We start from the raw sequence: 24490 nt of genomic DNA on the forward strand, positions 1-24490 counted from the left end.
CAAGAAACTAATCTACGCCAAGGATGGTGTCTTTCCTTCCCATATCTCCACAACCATTTGCCTAGAGGAGCTTGATTAAAAGGAATCAATCGTCTAATACCGAGACCCCCCAGTTTTATAGGCTTGCAAACTTGCTCCCATCTAACAAGGTGATACTTGAACTCTTCTACCCTTCCTCCCCAAAGGAAATTCCTTTGAATTTGTTCAATTCTCTCAGCATCGGAGCATGGAATTTGGAACATAGAAAGAAAATAAGTGGGAAGGCTTGATAAAGTGCTTTTGATAAGAGTAACTTTACCCCCCTTTGACAAATATTGCTTCTTCCAACCTGCCAACCTCTTTGCATACCTATCAATCACAGAATCCCAGCTCCCCACTAATCTGGAAGAAAACCCTAGGGGCAATCCCAAGTAAGGGATAGGAAAGGAACTCACCCTACACCCAAGAACTGCAGCTAGAAAAGAGATGTCCTGAACATTCCCGACCGGAACAAGCACACTCTTGGCTATGTTAACCTTTAGCCCGGAAACTGCCTGAAAGCAAGCTAGAATGCATCTCAAATATCTAAGTTGAGACACATCTGCATCACAGAAAACCAGAGTGTCATCTGCAAATAACAGATGAGAAATCTCCACCCGATTTGCAATATCTCTTCCCACCCGAAATCCTTTGATGAGACCAAGATTCTCTGCCTGACGCATAAGTCTGCTTAATCCCTCCATAACAATAAGAAAAAGAAAAGATGACAATTGATCACCTTGTCTTATACCCCGAGAGCATCCAAAAAAACCAGCTGAAGAACCATTCACAAGAATTGAGAACTTAACAGACGAAAGACATGTCTTAATCCATGTCCTCCATCTACTTCCAAACCCCATTATTTGAAACAAATAGAGAAGGAAATTCCAATTTACACGATCATAAGCTTTCTCAATATCAAGTTTACATAGAACTCCAGGAACATCGTTTCGCAACCTTGAATCCACACATTCACCGGCGATAAGAACTGAATCAAGAATTTGCCTTCCTCCAACAAAGGCATTATGAGAATCTGAAATAATCCCATCCATAACTTCTCGCATTCTTTAAGCAAGCACCTTAGCTATAAGTTTGTAAATACAACCCACTAAGCTAATAGGACGAAAATCCTTAATATTTGAAGCGTTTCCCTTCTTAGGGATGAGGGCAATAAATGATGCATTAAGCGATTTCTCAAATACACCTGTAGAATGAAACTCCTGAAAGGTACTCATCACTTCATTTCTCACAACCGCCCAACTTTCGAGCAAAAAACGCATAGTAAACCCGTCAGGCCCCGCGACTTTATCCCCTTTGCAACTAGATAAGGCCTTTAGAACTTGATGAATGAAATCTTATTCTTCTGACATCCGTTAGGTAAATTTGATTAGTGGATGTAGCTACAACAGACGTATTTTTTAGTATTACTGGTCAACCTGAGCAAACTGAACTTTGTTGGTGAAACATTAAACCATCTTTTGGTTGAACAACTTGTTCAGTCTACTGAGTTGTCCTTCAACTCCACCTAAAATGTGAGCTCTAGCTGTTGGCTTTTGTCTTAATTCAATTGCAGACATGCAGAAGTTTTTTCATCACCATTGTTTGCATTGACAATGGCGTGGGAAGAACTAGTCATTTATGTGTATGTATGTTGTGTATGTATGCCAATATTTGTATTTATTGATATATTTGTTATGACTCATTTCCTCTAGCCTATGCTTCCTAAATATTTTTTTAGTACAATCAAACTTTTTATAAATTTTGTGTTAGCTTTTAATTTGATTTTTCATTAAAAATTACAATTTTACTTCTTTTCCATCCGAAAGAAAGTCACCCAATGTCCAAAGTTTATCAGCCATATTTTAATGAGTGCTTGACGAGTGTTGGCCACGTGTCTGTTATTTAAAACTTGTTGTTCGATTATGAGCATTTTGAACATATTTCAGACATATGTCCACGAGTGTCTAAGAATAATTATTTTAAGATAATTGGAAGCTTTTTATATTTGGAAGCGTTTGAACTAAAACCATTTGTTTTCCATCTCTTTTTAGCATTCATAGTCTCCCACAACATAATCATTTTAAGATAAGCATGCTTGAATAAAAGTGGTCATAGTGGGAATTAGCTTATCTTCAAGAAATGAGTATAAGTTTGTGTATAAATGTGATGGCTTCTTTCCTTTGATTCAGCTTTAATCCTCCATTCACTCAACTCCCATGGAATTAACATTTTGAAACATATCAAGCTTTATATGATTTTTTTTGTAGTGTCGTGACTATAGTTTAGTTTTGCTTATATTTGTTACTGGGTAGAAATGTTTATGAAGCATTTATTGTTTTTGGTTTCAGGGTCCGGCGAACAGGCGTGGTTTGTGTGCAACGTGCCATGGAGAATTTAGAGATTGTCCTGGACACTATGGATACTTGACCCTTGCTTTGCCGGTTTATAATGTTGGATATCTAAGTACTATTGTGGACATTTTAAAGTGCATTTGCAAGGTAACCTGCTTCCAATCTTTTTTCCAATTTTTTTTCCTTGTATATGTTGCTGTTGACTTGCAACTACTTGAGATATTCGGATTCGGCTCCTCTCAGTTAAAAGCTCTCTCTGGGCATCTACGAGTACAGCATCTACGGTTCTGAGATCCGCCACATCATCATCTTAAAATAAGGCCCAAGCACTGTCATTGTTCTACCCACTTGACGTTACCGTCATCTTCAAACGGTGACTTCAAAACTTCTCTTCTAACTGTTCTAAAAAGCTAAACCTAAATCAATACCAAACACAAATCTGTTTTGGGTCCTAGCGAAAGAGCAACATCAATGATGACTCGATAATGGAGATTGCACGGTGGTGATAGCCTTTGCATCAGACGTACGTACAATCTCCATTAATTCTAGAACCCTGATTACCGCTGCACAATATCCATTATCGAGTTTGGTTGAGCGATGATGCAGTGCAGGGAGGGAGAGAAAAGCTCTCAAATTTCAATTCTAGAACCCTGATTATATCCAACCAATCACATGTTATTGTCAGTAATCCAATTCTTGTTTGATTGCCAACTATTACCTTTTTTCAACCAAAAGATTTGGAATTTGCTTCTACTATTTTTCATGAAACTTGCTTTTTACTAGTTGGCAAAGACTTGTGAGGAACTTGTTTTCGCTGCGTAGGCAAAAGATTTAGAACTTAATTTACTCTATTAAAAGAATTGAAGCGGCCAACTTGCTAAGAGAATAGAGAATGGAATATGGGAGGTGGAACCTACTTGCAACCGAGTACCAGGATTCGTTTTTTTTTTTCTTACTGTTTGTGCCCATGTGTAGTTGGAGGAAGATTTGTGCTAAATTACAATGTATTTTGGCATGTAATTCATAATTTTTGAATGCTTTCTTTATCTTATTTAGTACTTACCAAAAAAAAAAAAAAAAAAAATTTATAATTTTTGAATGTTAATGATGCTTTTAAAAGCTTTTTGTTCATATTTTTGGTATGAGATTCGTGTAATATTTGAATGAAAATGGTTGAGTGTTCTGATTGCTACAGAGCCTACAAAACCACACTTCATAATATGTAATACACATTTAGAAGTTGTCAAATTCATAAACAATGAAACAAAGTGATTCAGAAAATTTTAAGTAACTCGATTCAACATGGTTGTCACTAGTACATTGAAAACATTAAATCTTCTACAACATTGCAAAATTTCAATTCAAACAATGGAAAAAAATTGTCCAGTAAATAGGAGAAGACCAACAGCCAAAAACTAAGAGCAGCAACTTTAAAGACTAGTGCTGTTATTTTAACCAAAATCTGGAGTAAATAGGAGAAGAGCAGAAGCCAAAAATATATATATATATATATATATATTTCAAGAATGCCGTAGACGCCTCTAGACCCTCTACTCCCTCAAAACATCTGTTATTCCTCTTTCCATATGCACCACCATACGCAATGTGGAACGGTCCGCCAACACTCATGAGCCTGACCCCCCACGTGACATCCCCTCCACGCATCAATCATACCCCTTGTGGATCGGGGCATCACCCAAGAAATGCCGAACAATCCGAAAATAAGATTCCAACAATCGTACGCCACAGGGCAATGTAAGAGTAGATGATCCGTAGACTCACCACCCATTTTGCGTAGGCAGCACCAGTTAACAATAATAATGCTTCTCTTCCTCAGGTTATCCAATATCAAGATCTTAACGCCAAACGGCAGTCCACACAAAGAATGCCACCCTAAGAGGAGCTTGGAAAGTTGGATAACCAGGAAGGAAAATAATGGAGACAATAGCCATTCATTACGAGAGAAAAGAAAGGAAATGAGATGGTGTTAATCTTTCCTTGTGTTTAGAGAAGTACAAAAGGGAGAGAAAGGTAAGGAAAGGAAAAGGTTGTTTTATTTTGTGAGTAATAAGGGCAAAGATTGGAATTCCCTTGTTTAGAAATGTAGGTGGTAATCACTCTCTCTTTTACCCTTCCAAAATTTTCTACCTTAGGAAGGATAGCGATAAACTATTCAAAGTGTTTGGCTCTCCCCTCCTCTCTCTGAATCTGTTACTTCCCCTCCTCATTTTTAAAACAAATACGTAATTTCTATATACCTTCAAGTAATGGAAGGATTAATTTATCAATGTCCTTTCCACTTTTAAGTGTTATCCAGTGGTTATCTTTTTTCTAGAGCATGTGTCTGCCTATTATGCAAATGCTAAAATGGCACCTCCCTCACTACAAACTCTCGCTACAAGGGCATCCAGTCTCCTTTGAATTTTGGTATCTTGATGCCATTGCACCAAGCTCCTTCGAAAATTGTCATTTGGTAGATCATCTAATCCAATTTGGAGTGTATATGCACTAATTATATTGATCTTGTCCTCACCCACCCAAAAAAAAAAAAAAAAAAATCCAATTCCTTATGTTTTGTCTTTACTTGCATGCCAATGTTTATACCTTTCAATTTCCCTTGATATATTACCTACCCTTAGTTTCATGTAAACGTGCCAACGAAATCACTCGAGTTCTTTTGAGAAGCTTTCTTTTGTTCTTTTTTCCTACCTTGGTAGATCTTACATTTGTGTGGTACTTTGATCATGGCTTGATTGGCCTGTAGCTCTCTTGCTGCATCGATTGATTGACTTGTTGAAAATTGTTTTATCTAAATGTATGCAGTCTGTCCTTTTAGTTCTTCCATTCTATCTTCAAAGTTTCATTCGTCACATTGATTTGTTTCATGAATATTTTCCTGAAACTCTTGGCTTGATTAAATCTGTCTGCAAGCCTGTCATTATTATTTTTTTTTATAACTCATCCATGTCAAGACAGAGCTGTTTGAGAAATGCCCTTTCCGATACCAAGTTGGTGTAACTAATTGTTTTTACTAGCTAAAATGCTGTAGTAGTTGCTTTGTTGCCGTTGAGCAGGGCAGCTCACTAGTACTTGCCACAAAAATCAATCCCATGTCTGTATAAATGGGGACGACAATTAGTGGAGATCATGTAGCAGTGCAACTGGATAACTATCTAAGACCTTAGGGTAGGTGGAGGCATCACCTCTGTTTATACGAACATAATGATATTGGGTGGATAAAATTGTAAGATCTTTCCGATAGATCACTATAAATTCCATGGATATTAAGTAGCTTTTAGTTGAATGCAAGACAAAATCATCACTACAAATAGTTACATTACAGATTGACTCAAACAAGTCAAAGAACATGACGTTTGTATGATTTACAATGCGGTGGTATAGCCAGTTAAAGAATGTGTAATGTTTTGTCTGAAGTATGCTTTGATTTAAGTGACTGACATTGTGTGAATGATTAACAATGATATTTTGTAATGATGCATGTACACAAGTGCGTTGTGTTAGTGGATTCCAATTTTATTTGAGCAACTTCCATGAATGTTCTGATCTTAAATTGAGAATCAATCTTCAATAAAGGTTTGGAAACCTCACATACATGCTATGCTCTTTTAAGACATTTATCATAATTGGTGGCTTTCATGTTGAAATTCTTACTTTCTTCTTCTTCTTCTTCTTCTGTGTTTTTATTATTATTATTTTTTTCTATCGGTGATTGTTTTATACAGTTCTGCTCTCGTATACTCCTGGTGGAGAAAGAGCGTATAAAGTTTTTGAGTAAGATGAGAAATACCAAAATTGACGCTCTAAAGAAGAGTGAGATCATGAAAATGATAGTAAAAAGGTGTACCGCCATGGCAAGTAGTAAGAAGTTTGTGAAGTGTTCCAGATGTGGATATATAAACGGTTTGTCTTCATACCTCTCTTGGCTTTCTATGTTCATGATATGAATTTTATTTTTTATGTTAAGAAATAATGTAGGACGGTTGATTTTTAAGTAGTCCTCTTAATTTATTTATACACACTGTATGTTTTCTGAGCATATAATTTTTTACTCCTGCATCTGCTGTTATATCATGGCGAGCATGAACTTTGTCTTTTCGAATTTTCACACACACATATCTATATATATTTTACTCCTGTATGGTCTTCTGCTTGTGTTATAACTTATTAGCACAATGTTAATGTTTTCAAAATAAATAAAACATGTTAATAAGCATATCCAATTAAGTATTGAAAGCAGAGTCAAACATGACCATTTTTTTTTTTTTTGATAAGTAAGAATTTTATAAAAAAATGCTCAAAAGGGGAGCGAATCCCATGGAAACAAAAGGCCACAAAACGCCTCAAGCCTTCAAAGAGGCCAAAAAAATAACAATCTCCTCAATAGAACGATAGTCTGTCCTTGAGACCCAACAAAAAAGAGTGGAAACAATGGAGAACTTAAGCATAGACATAGGTTTTTCCTTGCCATCGAAATATCTCCGATTTCTCTCGAGCCAAATGCACCACCAAATACAGAGAGGGGTAGCCCTCCAAGCATCCCGAATGAGAGCCCCAACTGAGACACCTTTCCAAGCCTCAATCAACTCTCTAGAGGAACAGGGCATAACCCATGGGGCCCCAAATAATCCAATCATCAAATCCTAACAATCTCTGGCCATACTGCAATGCAACAAAAGGTGATCCACTGTCTCCTCATCGCGCCGACACAAGTAACAACGATTGATAACCACCTGATTCCTCCTCCTCAAATTATCCTGGGTTAAAATCCTACCCAAGACAGAAGTCCAAGCAAAGAAAGCCACCTTAAGGGGAGCCTTGGAGCGCCAAATAGTCTTCCAAGGGAAAGGACCACTATCGCCAACAGTAAGGCACCTGAAAAAGGACCTCACCTCGAAACGACCCTGAGAATGAGGACTCCAAAGCCAACAATCAGACTCTTCATGAGAAATCACCTGACGATACAGTAACTCCAAAAAACGAGTGACCTCCTCAATTTCCCAATCCTGAAAAACAATGCATGGCTAATTTCCCAACATTTAGGAATGTTATCTGAAACCCAGTCTTATCAGTTCTGGTGACAAATTTGTGTAATCAAAATTTCATTCTTACATGTTTTGTTTGTGAGATGGATCCAATTCACGAGGGTTGCGAATTGAGCCTGACCTCAAATTGAATTTATCTATTAAACAAACTTGGCTGTATATATATTTAAATATTTGTTAAATTAGAAGCTGTAATATTATTGTTACTCATATAACGAGGATGTGCTTGGCATAAGGAGGAGGATTTCTATTATTGAAAGGATAACATTCTAGTCAAAATAAAAATGCAGTATATAAACAAGTTTGGAACTGCTAATAAACAAAAGCAACAGTCCCCAGGAAAGGTAAAAGTGACCCCTAAAAGGTTCAATGTTGCCTGTCTGTCTCTTGTGCAAATTGCATGCCTCCTCGTGACCAATGGGGCTAATAAGTATCTGCCTGTACAATGATAGGCAAGTCCAATGACTTATACTGACTTGATAATGACCAAGAGATTCAATTTTCACTCTTCCAACCAACAATTGAGTTTCCTTCATCAAGCTATGATGAAGCCCCAAGATGATCCTTTAAGGCATTGTGAAAGAACTAATGTTTCTGATATGATTGCACAACTCATTTCCACCGGTTTGGAGAATGGAAGATTTTTTTTCCTTCAAAGGTACAACACTCAATTCATGTTTGGTTAAGTATTGGTATAAGATATAAATATGAAGCATATGTTCCAGTGTGATGGGCAGGGATGAGTACTTGCAATGTCCAATAACCAGGGACATTGGGTATCAAGCTGGGGAGACAACACTTAAAAATGTTAAATGAATCAAACTGTAACGACTCACTCCATCACATGGTATGATATTGTCCTCCTTGGGCCTGAGCCCGCACAGATTTGTTCTTGGGTTTTACCCCTAAAATGCCTCATACCATTTGGACTGTACCGATCCTATATATATAGCACTTCCCCTTTCTACACTTAGGCGATGTGGGATTGTGACCAAGAATGGTAGCATGCCAATGCCTTGCACATCCGCCCACTTGGGTGCTACAATCTACCCCCCTAAGAGGTCCGACGTCCCTGTCGGCACACTTCCGGCTGTTCAAATACCATTTGTAACGACCCACTCCACCACATGGTATGATATTGTACGCTTTGGGCCTGAGCCCGCACGTTTTTGCTCTTGAGTTTTACTCCAAAAGGCCTCGTACCATTTGGAGTGTACAAATCCTACATATATAACACTTTCCCTTTCCACATCCAGGCAATATGGGATTGTGCACTCGTAGACTAACAGTGCCTCGCACCCGCCCCACAAGGTTGCCACACAAACTGTGGCATAGGGCCAACAATTTTTTTATAATTATTCAATTGATCAAATGGATAATAGGAATTTTCTTTTGATTTGGCTGTTTCTGAAGGAAAGGGTTTCATGATCATTAAATCAACTGGAAGATAGCAAATTTAAAGATTTTTTTTCAGCAGTTATGATCTTTGAAGATTGTGTATGCAATTCTTACATTTGGCATGATGGCTAAGGTATTTAAGAAATGATTTCTAATCCATCCTACTTAAATCTTTTGTCTCTCTCTCTGCATCTTCATGCTCATAAATTTGCACGACTAGTTCTTCTTAGCCTTTGTTATACCTCAAAAAAACAGAATTGATAAGTGTTAGCAGATACGATAGCCATGATTTATGGAATGACTTACCATATTAGTAGAGATTTAATTATGCTATAGAGTATGCTTTGATTTGATTTAGATTTGATTTATTTTCCTTTCTTGTAATATGAGCATAGTGCTCTTTTTATCTATAAATATTAGAATTGTGAATGAGTTATTTATCTCATTCAGGCCTTTACACAATTCTCTCATTTTTCTTTTATATTATATTTCTACTTGGTATTAGAGCCTGGGTGGTCTGACTGCAATGAGGGCATTGCGAGTTCGGCACCACCCATTTGGGAATGGTTTAATGACCATCCGGGAGGTGTCGGGTAGGCAGGGTGGTCCGACGTCAACGAGGGCGTGCGAGTTTGGCACCACCCATTCAGAAATGGTTTGAGGAGACATATATATATTTTTAATTTTTTTTTTTTTTTTATGGTCTGAGGAGACATTGTTGATTCTTCCATCTACATATTGTAAACAAGTGAAGGGGAATGGTCTGAGGAGATATTGTTGATTCTTCCATCTACATGTTTTAAACGAGTGAAGGGGAATGGTTTGAGGAGACATGATTGGTTGTTTATGGTCCGAGGAGACATGATTGGTTGTTTATGGTCTGAGAAGACATTTTTGATTTGTTGATCGACACTTCATTAGAGAGAATCGTCGCTAGTCAGATTTGCACTCTGCAACTTGTAGATTCTGAAGAAGGGTGCTAGCAAGACCGTGTTTGAAGATGCGTTGTCCAAGTTGGGCGTCTCAGATATCCACGCACCAACTTGAGGGGGAGTATTAGTAGATATGATAACCACGATTTATGGAATGACTTACCATATTAGCATAGATTTGATTATGCTATAGAATAGTTAGAATATGCTTTGATTTGATTTATTTTACTTTCTTGTAATATGAGCATAGTGCTCTTTTTATCTATAAATACTAGAGTTGTGAATGAGTGATTTATCTCATTCAAGTCTTTACACAATTCTCTCATTTTTCTTCTATATTGTATTTCTACTATTTGCCTTTTCCCTTCCCTCTTTGAGACTTAACTAGAGCAACCAAAAAGAGGTGAACCAACATTGTACTGCTAGGTCTCAGAACAAACCTAAAACTTCATTTTGTATCTTGAAACTTTGCATGGTAGTTTATTTCTTAACAATTTTTATACATGGGCTTAAACTTGAAATGTGAGTAGTGTTGTAACACATCATTTGTAATATGTTGAATAGTTATAATTCATGCAGAATTCAAACTTTTGCAACTCTCTCTGTTGTCTTGTTTATTTTAAAGTGGCCATTATATTTGAATTTTAAACTTCCACCATGTTCTCATTTTATTAGTCAATGCAAGGAAATTGAATGTCATGTTCTCTAATGCATAGCTTTACAAGACATTTGGTTCGATTTTTGGTTCTCTTGACGTAAATGTTTGGCACTTAATTTGTCGTTTAAATGTCACAGTACTTCTGGTGAATGTTATTTCCTATTTGTTTAACACTTTTGGTTATTATTTTCTATGATTCTTATTTATTTTATAAATCAAAAGTATCTTACAGTAAGCGATGCAGTGTAATATATGACATGGAGAATGTAGAATTTGATAATTTAGGAAAATTTGATAGGTTTCTTTTTGTGATTTGACAACTATGTATATGATATTTCTGAAGTTCCTCACCTCACACCGTTGAAGGAAACTAAGGTCATACCTGCTGTAGAGGTCCTCATGAACTTTGATATTGTAATGGGATTTTTTGGATTGTAGACAACCCTCAATGAGCTCAACGAATAATTTTTATGGGATCTTGTGACCGTTTGGGCTATACACAACCTATGGTTTTGAGTAAGTATGGACCGAAATTATCACTAAATGGGTTATGATTTTGTTACAAACTTCTTTAGTCCTTTTAGGAGTCCACAGCATCCACGCCTGATCCTCAAGTTTACGTTTCCTGTAAGTTCCCCAGTAATTATTCTCTAACTTTTCTTCTTTTTTTTTTTTTCACTTGTTTTTCATGGTTTTATCTGTTATTTCTTTGTAATAGAATATTAGAGTTGACATCCCTCAAAAATTGTTCCCAGTAAGTATGCTTTTAGTGTTTCCTGAAAATTGTCTTCTTTTTTCATCCTTCTTTTGAGACCCCAAGCCTCTCATGTCCCCATCCATTTAGGACAAAGGCAAGGATGATGATGATGGAGTTCCCAGTAGACCTACAATTAACCTTAAGAGGCTAAGAGACAAGTCTATTTTGTTTGAAGTACTTCCTTCTGAACACTTTGCTAATTGAATCTAGAATGAGCCTTGTTAGACAATGGTTGAATGACTTCTATCCCATTTTAATAATTCGAGAATGAGGAAAGGTTTCAATCTTTCTGATCCTCTTTATTGGAGTCCCTTGTCTATAAGAACTAGATGGTTAGCAAATAACTGAGCTATAATCACCTAATAATTGAAATTCTTACTGTAAATGTGTTCTTCTAGAGAATATCACTACTGCTAGAGACTAGTTCAGTCTCAGAGAGATAACCGACACCTAGGCTGTGATACGTTATAGACTTCAGATTCAGACTACTAATATAGAATAAAGGCAATTAGAATCTAACTCTTAGTTTCTAAACCCTAGAAACACCTCTAATTGTTCCAGTGAAATCTCTCTTGGGTTGAGACAACTTAATTAGCTAACTTTTAAAAACATAAACAACTAAAATAAAACATTAGAAACTCCATTTTTACGAAGTTTGGCAACCAAATTCTTATTAATCTGGCACCATCATGCACTTAGGAAGATATTTACCTGCAATAAATACTAGGGAAGTTTGGTTCAGAATCAGGGTCAGAAAGTTTAGGCTTCGAATTAACTTGACAGTCATTCTCTCCCAAGAGGTCAGGGCTCTCTTATAAAATGTCAGACTTTAGATGAAGGCTATCATTGAAGTACTGTGTTTCACCCTGCTTCTGAGGTTAAAAAAAAAAAAAAAAAAAAAAAAAACACTTGTGCACTTTGTTAATTCAACAGATGGATTTTCTGGAGGTTTTACAGATTGGTCTTTGAAAAACTTAGAGATGTGGCTGGACAGGACATGTGGACTGGAATTTTGGTTATTAACGGGAGTCAAGTGCTTGGTGTCGGTCTTATCTTTTGCTTTAAGTTTAAGACTTTTCTTGAGAAGTGATATCTTCTTCTTGGAGCCATAGATCCTTTGATCTGGGCTCATTTGATTGCACTTCCATGAGAGTCTACATGCCAGTTTATCTTCTCTAGACAGTTTTAACTTTTATTGTTTCTAGGATCTTTCAGTAATAACTCCTTGTTTTATAAAGAAATGAATATTTGGTTTCTTACCCCAAAAAAATTTAAAGAAGAAAATATATTGATCTTGAAGTGCATACTTACAGTTGCCATTGTAAATTATTGAAAATGAAGTGTTGATGTACGTTTTTGGTTACCTTCTTTTTGTTGAAATGCTCGATGAGTTGTCTATTTTTAATTGATTTTGTTATTCTTATCATAGTGTTGCCATTGTAAATTAAGCTATGTACATGAAATATTAATAGTCTTCAATTCTTCGATTACTTATTATTATTATTTGTAAATGCTCAATGAGTTGTCCATTTATAATTGATTTCGATATTATTTAATAGGACCGTGTTAGTGAAATAAAATGTTAAAGTAGGGGTTCTTGTGTTATGTGGAAATGATTGTAGTACAATTTAACTTTTATTGTTTCTAGGATCTTTCAGTAATAACTCCTTGTTTTTTAAAGAAATGAATACTTGGTTTCTTACCCCAAAAAAATTTAAAGAAGAAAATATACTGATCTTGAAGTGCATATTACTGTTGCCACTGTAAATTATTGAAAATGAAGTGTTGATGATAGTCTCAGTACGTTTTTGGTTACCTTGTTTTTGTTTAAATGCTCGATGAGTTGTCTATTTTTAATTGATTTTGTTATTCTTATCATAGTGTTGCCATTGTAAATTAAGCAATGTACATGAAATATTAGTAGTCTTCAATTCTTCGATTACTTCTTATTATTATTTGTAAATGCTCAATGAGTTGTCCATTTATAATTGATTTTGATATTATTTAATAGGAACGTGTTAGTGAAATAAAATGCTAAAGTAGGGGTTCTTGTGTTTTGTGGAAATGATTGTAGTAATGTTACAGATGTGCTTGCTAAAAAGAAAAGATATTTAATGAAAAATCTCGTTTCTATCAGAACATCTAATTTATGTTAAATGTTAAGAAATTAGTAATCACTTGGTCACTTCTAATGTTGTCTTGCTTCTTGAATGAGATATCGGTCCTACATAAAGAAGTCAACGAGGTTTATACCACCCACAACAAAAATAAGCTGTTTTTGTATTTGTTGTTGGTCTATGTTACTTGCATAGGATATGTTATAGTTGGGGACTCACTCTAGTTGCCTTTCAATACTCTCTTGTCAATAAAATATTACTTTGTTTACAACCCCCGCCCCGCCCCCCCCCCCCCACCAAAAAAAAATAATAATAATAATAATAATCAATTGTTGATCATGATACATGGAAACATATTCAGGTTTGTTTCAAAAGCCTAAATCATTGCAAATTCTGGAGTTACAGATCATGGCTTCTGCTTTGTGTACCTGTTAAGAGCTCACTGTATTAAGAAAGCAAAACTTTGTAGTGATTGTCTATATTGTTACATGTTTCAGGTATGGTGAAAAAAAATATAGGCACGTTGGGAGTCATTCATGATCGTGCTAAAATTATTGACGATACTTTGGAAGAATGCAGGTCTGCTATTTCTCACACAAAGGAGTCCAAGTCATCCGTTAATGTGACTCCTATATTAAACCCAGACACAGTTCTTTCCCTTTTTAAGAAGATGCTGGATATGGTATTACATTGTCTGTTGTAACTATTAATTTATGAGATTTATGAAGTTTTCTTACATGTCTTTTTTTTTTTTGGTTGTGTTTTTTGCAAATTTGAGAGTAGTGTATGCAAATGTCAGGATATCTCAAACAGTAGTTAGTATATACACCTGCATTGCCTTTTCTTTTTAGTATGATATTTTCCATTTTGCTGTGCCGCAGGACTGTGAATTGCTATATATCAGTGATAGACCGGAGAAACTAATTGTAACAAATATTGCAGTGCCGCCAATAGCTATCCGTCCTTCTGTCTTTGTGGATGGTGGAACTCAGAGGTCATCTCAATCAAGAATTTACTTATATCTTCTTTACTTTTATTTTTATTTTGTCAAGATGTGAATTTGCTTTTTGTTACTTCGTCATCAAATTTGATTATGTTGATGGCAATAGGGATGCAACTTGGTTCAGGTTGGTCCATTTCATGGTCAACTCTAGAACTAACCAACTTGATTCAATCAACACTTTCCAACCCTGAACAGAACATTGCTTAGGCAAACTGAAGCAAATGAAAAAGCTTAAGCTGGTTATTAACTACCATCTACTCTAAAAGCTTAAGCTATTAGAGAGGGTGTAACTTGAATATTTAAATCCTTCAACATGCCCCCTCACGTGTGGCCTTCTTTTGGTCCAACACGTGTTTCAAATTTTAATTATTAGGGTGACGGTGAGGTTTGAACTCGAGACCTTTGGCTGTGATACCAGGTTAACGACCATCTCCTCTAAAAGCCTAAGCTACTAGAGAGGATGTAACTTTAATATTTAAATTATTCAACACTCATTATGCCAGTTCAGATACTATAGATGTGAAATCTGAACTTCCGTAACCGTTGCTTCACGATGTGGGCTAAGCATCCAGTAATCAGATAGAGCCAACCCTATTTGCCCTAGGCCATAAGAACATGGAACGGAATTGTTCTAGATAAGAGTAGATAGAATATGGTCTTGCCCATTGGATGTGTGGGATAAGCAACCCACAATCTCGTAAAACACATTCTCAGGCTCCTCCATTGTTTTCTTGTCTTGTTTTGCCTCACTAGATTATACCACATCTCACAGAGCAAAACATGTCATAAGAATTATGTGCAACTTGGTACACGGTAAGATAGGGTATTTATTATTGTTTTAAAGCTGAATGAAAAGGTTGGTTCTTGGTTGGTTTGGGTAAACCAGCTGAGAATTTAACCAAATTGATGTTGTCTCTAAGCTACCTGACCCAGGGGGCCAGGACTGTGAGTTGAACATAACCAACACTAGGGGTTCCTTACTTTGGGCTTGGTTGCACCATATATGGTAGTACTACAATGATGCTCAAGTATCTTTTTGTTCCCTGTTACAGTAATGAGAATGACATTACGGAGAGGTTAAAACGAATTATCCAAGCAAATGCTATTCTTCACATGCAATTATCGGAATCAAGCTCCACTGCCAAAAGTCTGGTATGAAATGCTTTGTAGTTGTTGTCCTCTTTGAGATTATCAAGTTTTTTCATCTCTTTAGATGCTTTTAGATATTGCAATAACATCTTGTGATATTTTCATTGACATTGATTTTCTTTTTGGTAGCATTTTCTAACATGCCTCGCTCAAATTTATTATTATTTTTTTTAATGTATTATGTCTATGTCTTGCATACAATGTTGCATTGACACGGAATTTTAGGAGAAATATCACAAATCATGGCTACGAGCCTCACCGATAAATAGAATACACTTATGCATGCAAAATGATAATCTATACTCTACATATCTTTTGTAGGCATGAATGCAAATTCACTTTCTTTCATTTTTTATATGTACTATAAACATATATTTTGTAATACATTAGGTATGGGTGTAATGGGTTGGTTATCATATTTTAGCACCATGTTTATCTTCATGGAACTCCTTTAGCAATATTATATAAATGTCAACCTATTTTTCTTGTTTCTTATGTGTTGATTAGAAGACTATATTTTATTGCGTGTAGTACCATGCCTTTTTTTTTTTTTTTTCTCTTTTTTAGGGGGAGGAGGCATGGAGTTTTGTGTGTGTCCACATGAATAATATGCTTATGTGCTTTTTGGTGTTGCGCTGGCACATACATTTTCTTGTATGATGCTTGCATATCAAACAATACACACACACACACTCATATATATATATAAGGCATACATGTGTAGCAATACATCTTATGAATTTGCAGGCACATGATTAAGATGACTCCTCTCCTTCTCCAACCCCTACTTCGTTGAATCGTTGATAAAGTATTCATTATTATTTTCTTAAAACCTTTTAAATTTTTTTTTATATGAAACGTTAGTATGGGGTATTACCCAGTTTTGGTCCTACTACAGTTGGGTATTGAGGATGGGGACTTGAGATAAATCTTTGTTGTTTAGCTGCTTTGGGGCTCAAACTCACGTTAGTGGCACAAATGCTCAAGCAATAGACCACACACAAGACCTTAGTTTGTTTTCTTTAATTAACTACTACTAAAAGGAATTTGTATTCAAACTTCTGAGATTTGTTGATCACTTTTGGGTAATGTCCAAGGTGTGTTGGTACTCAAAAAAAAAAAAAAAAAAAGGGTCCAAGGTGTGTTGGCCAGGTCTCTAAAGTTACTGTGCAGGTGCCAAGATGCATGCATAGATACGTCATGCATGCATAGATACATAGATAAATGCTTGTATCATATTAATCATATAATACAAACAAAAATACATGTGTGTACAAAAACTGAGTTCTATATTCCATTAGCTTCTTCATTAGTGCCTTATTCTGAAGAAAATATTTGAAACAATTACTTGTGACATGTTGGCTCAGCTTGGTTGGGCTGATCTGCAAATGGAGGTTGCACAGTATATAAACAGTGATGTACGTGGTGTACCACAATATATGCAAATAGCCAAGCCATTGAGTGGTTTTGTTCAGCGACTCAAAGGGAAGCAGGGACGTTTCCGTGGAAACTTGTCTGGGAAGCGTGTTGAATATACTGGCAGGACTGTTATATCCCCTGATCCTAATCTGAAAATTACCGAGGTCAGGCATTGTACTGAAGTCTGGGTAACTTTTGGGCTGTTTATATGTTTGTTCTAACATGTTCATTCGGTCCAGGTTGCAATACCTATCTTAATGGCTAAGATCTTAACTTATCCTGAGCGTGTTTCACATCATAATATTGAGAAGTTGAGGCAGTGTGTTCGCAGTGGGCCTAATAAATATCCTGGTGCGAGGTTTATCAGAAAATGTGATGGTACCTTGATGTAAGGATTGTCGTTCTTCTCATTTTTATTCTGATTGACATATACTTTCTGTTAGTGTACCATGATTGCATGTTTTGTGCTGCAGCTCTTTGATGTTCTGTCCCCTGAAACGCGTTGCTGATGAATTAAAATTTGGTGATATAGTGGAGCGTCATTTGGAAGATGGGGACATTGTTCTTTTTAACAGGCAACCAAGCTTGCATCGGATGTCAATCATGTGCCATAGGGTGACTACAATTAAAGAGCAAATCTAGTTTAGGATGTCATTTTATGGTTGTTTTATTAACTTACCGCCTTTTTTGCTTGCAGGCAAGAATAATGCCTTGGCGTACGTTGAGATTCAATGAATCAGTGTGCAACCCGTACAACGCTGATTTTGATGGTGATGAGATGAATATGCATGTCCCGCAAACGGAAGAGGCTCGCACTGAGGCTCTTATGTTGATGGGGGTAAATTTTATTAACTCCATCTGTTACATGGATCTATGGATTTTACGTAGCAGCAATATTTGCCGATACTAATTTTGTGATCGAAAGAAACCTAACTGCTAGCTCCTTGCTTTTTTGCTGAGTAGTTTTATTGAAGATTTAATAGAATAAATAGCGGAGGAAAATCCTTCAGTAATTGATATAGTTTCCTATCATTGAAGATTTACTGTTAATAGGGGAATCAGTGGAGAAAAAACTTTATCCTTTCCTTTTTTCTCTCTTTCCATTCTCATCATTTCTTCTCCTATTTAGAGGAGCCTCCACCATTGTATTGTATATCAGTTGAGAGAGTATTATAAAAGTGTTGTAGCCCTTTGGGCTCTTTGTGTCGTGGATGTAGGCCCTAGTGGCTAAACCACGTATTATCTGTGCGTTCTACTTGTTTGATTTATCTCTTCACTTCTGTTTTATACTTCACAACATTGTATTAGAGCCTAATTTCTCTTCTTAGGTTCAGACCCCTATTTTGGGGTATTCCTTTGGCATCTGAAATGTTGCTAAGGGTTTCTCAGTGCTATTTGTGACTTGCTTGGGCTGCCGGTGTGTTTGGTAGTATTGTCTTTGCCTTTGACATGTCTCTGGCAGTTTTTATTGACTTGTTTGGGCTGCCGCTGTGTTCGGTAGCATTGTTCTTTGCCTTTGCCGTGTCTCCAGCAATTTTTGTTGACTTGTTTGGGCTGCTGTGTGTTCGGTAGCATTGTTCTTCGTCTTCTCTCTTCATCATTCACACTTGCTGCTACTCGTCATCTTAGTGGCAAGTTGGGCATTTATGCTCCAACTTGAGGGTGTAAATAGTGACAATAATTATGCCTTACAATGAGGGATTATATTAGCTAGCATTGACTTACCCTAAATAAAGTTGCTGTAATTATGGGATTAGATTAGTTGACTTACCTTTTAGATAGCTGCTGTAATTACTACTCCTTGATTGTAGCCACTTTGTTCGGCAAATCTTGTATTATAAATTGTAATGAGAACCAAATGGAACGTATCACTTCACATCCGAAAATTTGTTGTGGCTCTGTTTTCTCTTTTTTACAAGGGGGAGTATTGAAGATTTAATGGGAGAATCAGCGGAGGAAAATCCTTTAGTATTGATATAGTTTCCTATTATTGAAGATTTACTATTTATGGAGGAATCAGTGGAGAAAAATCTTTTTCCCTTCCTTTTTTCTCTCTCTTTCCATGCTTGTCATTTCTTCTCCTATATAGAGGAGCCTCCACCATTGTATTGTGTATGAGTTGAGAGAGTATTATAAAAGTGATGTAGCCCTTTGGGCTCTTTGTGTGAACCATGTAATATATGCGTGTTCTACTCGTTTGATTTATCTCTTCACTTATGTTTAATGCTTTACAACAAGTTTACTGAACACTTACTAGGCAACCAAGATAGTTCATTGCTCATTGTAGATTGTTGTATCCTTGTGAAGTTATTTAAGATTTTAAATGTTTAGTTAATTAACTGATTTCAGTGAATTTCTTAGTTTAGCTCTCTTGCTTAATTGTACAATTCCCTGATTCAATGTGTTTCTCAATGTATTTCTTCACTGGCATAGTTCTTCTTCAAAAGCTTAATTAGTAATGTTAAAATTTTTATGGTGCCTGAAAAAATGTAGTGCTAGTGAAGAAGTCAAAGAGCTATTCTTGTTCTAGAGAAGTTTTAAGGTTTAGAGTTTCTAAGGGATAGCTTAGGACAATTGAAGTGTAATGTAGTTTGGAAGTTGGAAAATGTCAAAAATACTACATGGGAACTAAATCGATGTTATTGTGTTGTACAACTTGTATTGGAATTCTAAAAGCGTGTTTAGAAGATATTATGTTATTAGTTGTTATAATATTGAAGGAACAACATCCTTTCTTTGATGTAACAACCTAATTAGGTCATCTGTCTTATATTAGCAGAATGATGCCGATTATTAAGAAAAGGGAAACAAAAAAAATGCATGCATGTTGCTGAAATAAGAATAATGAGATGGATGATAGGATAGATTCGGAAATAGAGAGTGCATGTGGTTTGCTTGCAGGAGACCAAGCTGGATGTGGAGGAGGCTAAGGTTATGAAAAGTCTGGGTGGGGTGCGGGGGTGTTTGGATTTGTGGATTGGGAGGTTATTGATGCGGAGGGACCTGCTGGGGGCACTGCTGTTCTTTGGGATAGGAGGTGGGTTTTTGAAGGTTGATGTTTGGAAAGGGAGGCATTCATTATCATTATTATTTGAGTTTGAGGAAAATGGTTCGAAGTGGTGTTTTTCGGGGGTCTATGGGCCTGTTGGTGATGTGGAGCGTAGAGAGTTGTGGGTAGGGGTGCATAAAAAAACCGGAATCGTAGAACCGGAACCGGAACCGTCGGAACCGGAACCATTTTTCACGGTTCTCACGGTTCCAGTTCCGGTTCCAAATTTAGGAACCGTGTACATACGGTTCCAGTTCCAGCCTGTGGGAACCGGTAATAACCGGAACCGTATGTATATATATATATATTATAATGTATAATTATATATATATTATATAAAATTAACCGTGTATATATATATATACCTATTTTTTTTAGTTTTTTGCCCTAATTTGAGCCTCAGCCTCCCCAATCGCCTCCAATCTCCATCTCTATTCTCTTGACTCTGAACTTGCCCTCTCTCTCTCTCTGCAACTATAAGTCTGTAAACTACAAAATCTAGTGGTTTGAGAGATGATACTGATAGATCAGCTCTTGGGTGCGAGGCTCCTTCAGTTGATGAGGTGGAAGATTCAAGATTATGCAGCAGAGATGAAAAGCTGGGATTAGTAATTTAGTACAGATGTACCAAGCTCATCTCTTTCCGATGTCGAAACCTAACCCGTCTGAAGCTCTGTGCTTGCCGAGAGTTAACCGACGCCGGCATGTTGGTCAATTAAGGACATCATTATCCGACGCTCCTGATCTCCCTGACTACATCTCCAACCTTCCCGACGAGTGCTTAGCTTGCATATTCCAGTCGCTTGGCTCCGGTAATCGGAAACGATGCTCTCTCTTCTGTCGCCGGTGGTTTCAGATCGAGGGACAGAGCCGTCACCGTCTTTCTCTCAACGCCCAAGCCAATCTGCTCTCGGTGGTTCCGTTTCTGTTTTCGAGGTTCGATGCGGTGACTAAACTCTCTCTGAAATGCGATCGCAGATCTGCGAGCATCGGCGACGAAGCTCTCAAGCTCATCTCTTTCCGATGCCGAAACCTAACGGTCCTAACCCATCTGAAGCTCCGTGCTTGCCTGAGAGTTAACGGTTCCATGGGAACCGAACCGGAACCGTACCATTTCTACAGTTCGGTTCCGGTTCGGTTCCATGTTATACGGTTCCGGTTCTGTTTTCAAGGAACCGTCATGAACGGTTCCGGTTCTAGCCGGAACCGTGAGAACCGGAACCGTGTGCACCCCTAGTTGTGGGAGGAACTGGGTAACATTAGAAGCAGATGGGTGGTTCCGTGGTGTGTTAAGGGGGACTTTAATGCTGTTCTTAACACGAGTGAGAGATCTTCTAGGGGTGCGTGGGATAGAGCAATGGCCGATTTCTCTGATTTTGTGGAAGCTAACAGGTTGTTGAATCTTCCCATGGTGGGAGGCGCATTCACATGGTCGAGTGGGCGTGATCCTCCTTTTTCTCGACTGGATAGATTTCTTCTTTTAGTGAAGATAGAGGAGAAGCTTCCGGATGTGGCTCAAGTGGCGTGTGTGCGGGCAATCTCTGAGCATGTTCCTATTTTGCTTGATTGTGGAGGGATTAGGAGAGGAAGATCCCCATTAAGATTTGAAAACATGTGGCTCCGAGTGGGAGATTTCAAAGAAAGGGTCAAGAACTGGTCGTATGCATATGATGTTAGGGGTAATCCAAGTTTTCAATTGGCATCAAAGTTGAGACGCTTAAAGGGAGACATCAAGGTCTGGAATAAGGAAGTGTTGGCAAGCTGGAATGGCGGAAAAATTAGCTCTTTATGGAAATTTCAGAGTTGGACAAGAAGGAAGGTGTTGAGGGGATTTCGGTGTTGGAGAGTAGTAGAAGGGAGGAGTGCAAGGTTGAGTTTGAAGAGACTGTAGTGATGGAGGAAGTTTCGTGGAGATAGAAGTCTAGAGCCCTGTGGCTTAAAGAAGGTGATCGGAATACTAATTTTTTTCACCGTTTAGCTAACGCTCATAGAAGAGGGAACAACATTGGGAGGATAAGTTTTGATGGAGTTATGGTTGAAACTAAAGAGGAGATCCGGACAGGCTTTGTGTCATATTACTAGGATATGCTCACAGAGTCTGCCTCTTGGAGACTGCGGTTGGATGATAATGAGTTTAATGCAATTTCTGATGAGGAAAAGATGAGTTTGGAGAGGCCATTTGGGGAGGAGGAAGTGTTGGAAGCTCTAAGGAGCTGTGACGGAGATAAAGCTCCGGGTCCGTACGGGTTTACAATTGCGTTTCTCCAAAAGAATTGGGAGGTGGTGAGAGCGGATGTGATGAGAGTCATGCATGCCTTTTTTGAGGAGGGTTGTTTTGAGAAGAGTTTGAATGCCTCTTTCATTACCCTTGTACCTAAAAGGGTGGAGCGGTTGAAGCTAAGGATTTCAGATCAATTAGTTTGGTGGGCTTTGTTTATAAGATTATTTGCGAAGTTCCTGGCTATTAGGCTAAGGAAAGTTTTGGATGGGGTCATTTCGGAGTCACAAAATGCGTTCGTTGGAGGAAGACAAATTCTTGACCCAGTTCTTATTGCCAGTGAATGTATTGATGCTAGATTCAAGAGTGGTGAGCTAGGGATTGTTTGTAAATTGGATATTGAGAAAGCCTATAACCATGTAATTGGGTGTTCTTATTGTATTTGTTGGAGAGAATGGGGTTTGGAACCAAATGGAGAGGGTGGATTCATCAATGTATTTCGACGGTTTGTTTCTCTATCTTAGTGAATGGGTCACCATCAGGTTTCTTCGCAAGTTCGAGAGGTTTACGTCAGGGGGACCCTTTGTCTCCATTTCTCTTCATTATTGCAATGGAAGCCTTTAGCAGATTCATGAAATGGGCAGAATTACTAGGCTTTATTCAAGGTTTTTCAGTGGGGTGTACGCCAAATCAGATTGTTACATCTCACTTGCTGTTTGTTGATGACACTATTGTTTTTTGCGATGCGAGTGTGACTCATTTGAGGCATTTGAGATGTGTACTGGCCTGTTTTCAAGTTGTCTCTGGGCTGAAGATTAACATAACATTGGCGAGAGTGTGATTGTTCCAGTGGGGGAGGTGGATCACATTCATGATCTGACAGCTATTTTGGGTTGCGGAGTTGAGTCTTTTCTGTTTTCATATTTGGGGCTGCCCTTGGGTTCTTCTACGAGGAGAATTGCTGTTTGGGATCCAGTGGTGGAACGTTTCCAAAAGAGGTTATCCGGGTGGAAGAAACAATACTTGTCGAAAGGGGATAAACTCATATTGTTGAAAAGCACCCTCTTTAATCTTCCTACATATTTTATGTCTTTGTTTCCGATTCCTAGAATAGTGATCAGTAGACTTAACAAGATCCAGGGGAACTTTCTATGGGGGGGTTTAGGGGAGGAGTTCAAGTACCATCTTGTGAAATGGGAGAAAGTCTGGACCTATTAAAAGAGGAGGTTTGGGAATTCGCAGGTTGGAAATGTTCAATATAGCTTTGTTAGGGAAATGGTTGTGGAGATTTGGGTGTGAAAGGTCCGTGCTTTGGAGACGTGTTATTCCTTGTCGGTTTGGGGAAGAGGAGGGAGCTTGGATGTCTAAAGGTGTGTCTTCATCAGTAGGCATGGGTTCATGGAAAGGTATTAGGAGGGTTTGGGATGAGTTTTCTAAGCGGATACGGTTTAGAGTTAGGAATGGTCGTCATGTGAGGTTTTGGAAGGATTTATGGTGTGGGGATGTGGTGTTGGCTTGGAAGTTCCCTAGTCTCTTCAGGATGGTTGAGGATAAGTATGCTGTGGTTGTAGATTATTTTCGGCTTGATAATGGGAGAGCTAGTTGGGATGTGAGATTCCGTAGAAATTTCAACGGTTGGGAGTTGCTGGAATTTATAGATTTAATGGGATTAATTTATAGTCAAGCGGTGGAGGGGGAAGGAAGGGATGAGATGGTGTGGATGGGGGGTTCTAGAGGGGTGTTTGAGGTGAGGTTGTTTTACTAAAGCCTTACTGTCAGATTTCTAGGAAATAAATTAGGAAATTCAATTTTTGAAAATAAAATCTGAAACTAATATTTCAGATTTTAATAGTTTCTGTTTCCTGTTTTCTAGCCTAGAGTTTTGCTGATTTGATTTGCTGATTTTGTGGGCTTCCTGATTTGGTGGCCTTCCTCTACTATTTATCTTGTAATTGTCTCTCTTGAAAAATAAGAAGAGTGAATATTTTTCTTCTTAAAAAAACCTTCATGGTATCAGAGCCTTGTGCTTTTTTTCTTTTTTCTTATGATGTCGTATAAGTCGGCGATGACCGGCGTCCAAGGAAATCCTACCGTCTCTTCCGGTACTTCCGAAACCATTCCGCCCAATCCCATTATTTCTCCCACGAATATTCCGCCCAATCCCACACCTGTATCTGCCGACTACTATTCCCATAATTTAGCCCTTTATCTCACGGTTACAAAACTCAATGGGCACAATTATCTCGAGTGGGCTCAGTCTGTAAAATTGGCGATCGATGGCAGAGGCAAAATTGGGCATTTAACTGGCGAAATATCGAAACCTGCTGCTGGTGACCCTAATCTGAAAAAATGGCAGTC

The 24490-nt window shown here is 37.7% G+C and overlaps 1 protein-coding gene across 4 annotated transcripts in view; it reads left to right on the top strand.

The window, feature by feature from the left end:
* Positions 1-24490, top strand: part of LOC132269505 (DNA-directed RNA polymerase III subunit 1) — a 90362-nt gene that overhangs the window by 5456 nt on the left and 60416 nt on the right. For 3 of the 4 annotated variants that reach the window (XM_059770715.1, XM_059770714.1, XM_059770716.1), the window contains exons 4-12: positions 2367-2516; positions 6113-6290; positions 13792-13976; positions 14176-14288; positions 15350-15449; positions 16814-17029; positions 17105-17253; positions 17339-17480; positions 17563-17703. In XM_059770715.1, the coding sequence (XP_059626698.1) occupies positions 2367-2516; positions 6113-6290; positions 13792-13976; positions 14176-14288; positions 15350-15449; positions 16814-17029; positions 17105-17253; positions 17339-17480; positions 17563-17703 (1374 nt within the window). Of the gene's footprint in view, positions 1-2366; positions 2517-2536; positions 5964-6112; positions 6291-13791; positions 13977-14175; positions 14289-15349; positions 15450-16813; positions 17030-17104; positions 17254-17338; positions 17481-17562; positions 17704-24490 lie in introns of those variants that run through there. The other variant, XM_059770718.1, reaches the window with a different exon arrangement.

Source organism: Cornus florida, unplaced genomic scaffold, assembly GCF_030987335.1.
Source record: "Cornus florida cultivar Cherokee Brave unplaced genomic scaffold, ASM3098733v1 CherokeeBrave_3.0.0_Hap2_Chr08, whole genome shotgun sequence".
NCBI lineage: Eukaryota > Viridiplantae > Streptophyta > Magnoliopsida > Cornales > Cornaceae > Cornus > Cornus florida.